At 48.5% G+C, this 464-nt stretch overlaps 1 protein-coding gene across 1 annotated transcript in view; it reads right to left on the minus strand.

Annotated features, from left to right (window-relative positions):
- LOC119589097 (phospholipase A2-like) overlaps positions 1 to 464 on the minus strand; it is a gene marked incomplete in the record, with an annotated part of 37826 nt that overhangs the window by 897 nt on the left and 36465 nt on the right. The window contains 1 exon segment of the mRNA XM_037937674.1: positions 59 to 211. Within this exon segment, the coding sequence (XP_037793602.1) occupies positions 59 to 211 (153 nt within the window).

Raw genomic sequence — 464 nt, forward strand, 5'->3', positions numbered from 1 at the left:
TCCTTTCCTCCTTGACTTCCGCTTTATCCCTTTATCCGCTGACGCCGCCCTCGCTCACCCGGCCCACTGCTTGCACCCCGCCGTCGGCTTCGCGAGACGGTAGCACTGGAAGAGCCCCGTCGAGAAGTAGGCGGAGCCGACCTCGTTCGCTTCCCCGCTGCCGACGTCGTGGAGGCACTTGCGGAAGTTGTCGTTGCAATCGCAATGACTCCTGCAACGAGATAGGTTGTCATTGCAATCACGGTTTTTTTGCGGCAAGTCTCTGCGGGATGGAAGGTATCGTTGGAGTCGTAGTGATTTCTGGAACTAAACTTATTATTGCAGTCAGATTTTTTTTAAATAGTTTACAATAATTCTTGTAAGAAAGTTATTACTATAGTGACAGTTATTCGTCTAACGAAATGGAACTGCTTGGCTCAGTCACAGTGACTCCTGAATAAACAGTTTTCATTGAGTTTTATTGT

The sequence above is a fragment of the Penaeus monodon genome, chromosome 25, assembly GCF_015228065.2.
Source record: "Penaeus monodon isolate SGIC_2016 chromosome 25, NSTDA_Pmon_1, whole genome shotgun sequence".
Taxonomy (NCBI): Eukaryota; Metazoa; Arthropoda; class Malacostraca; order Decapoda; family Penaeidae; genus Penaeus; species Penaeus monodon.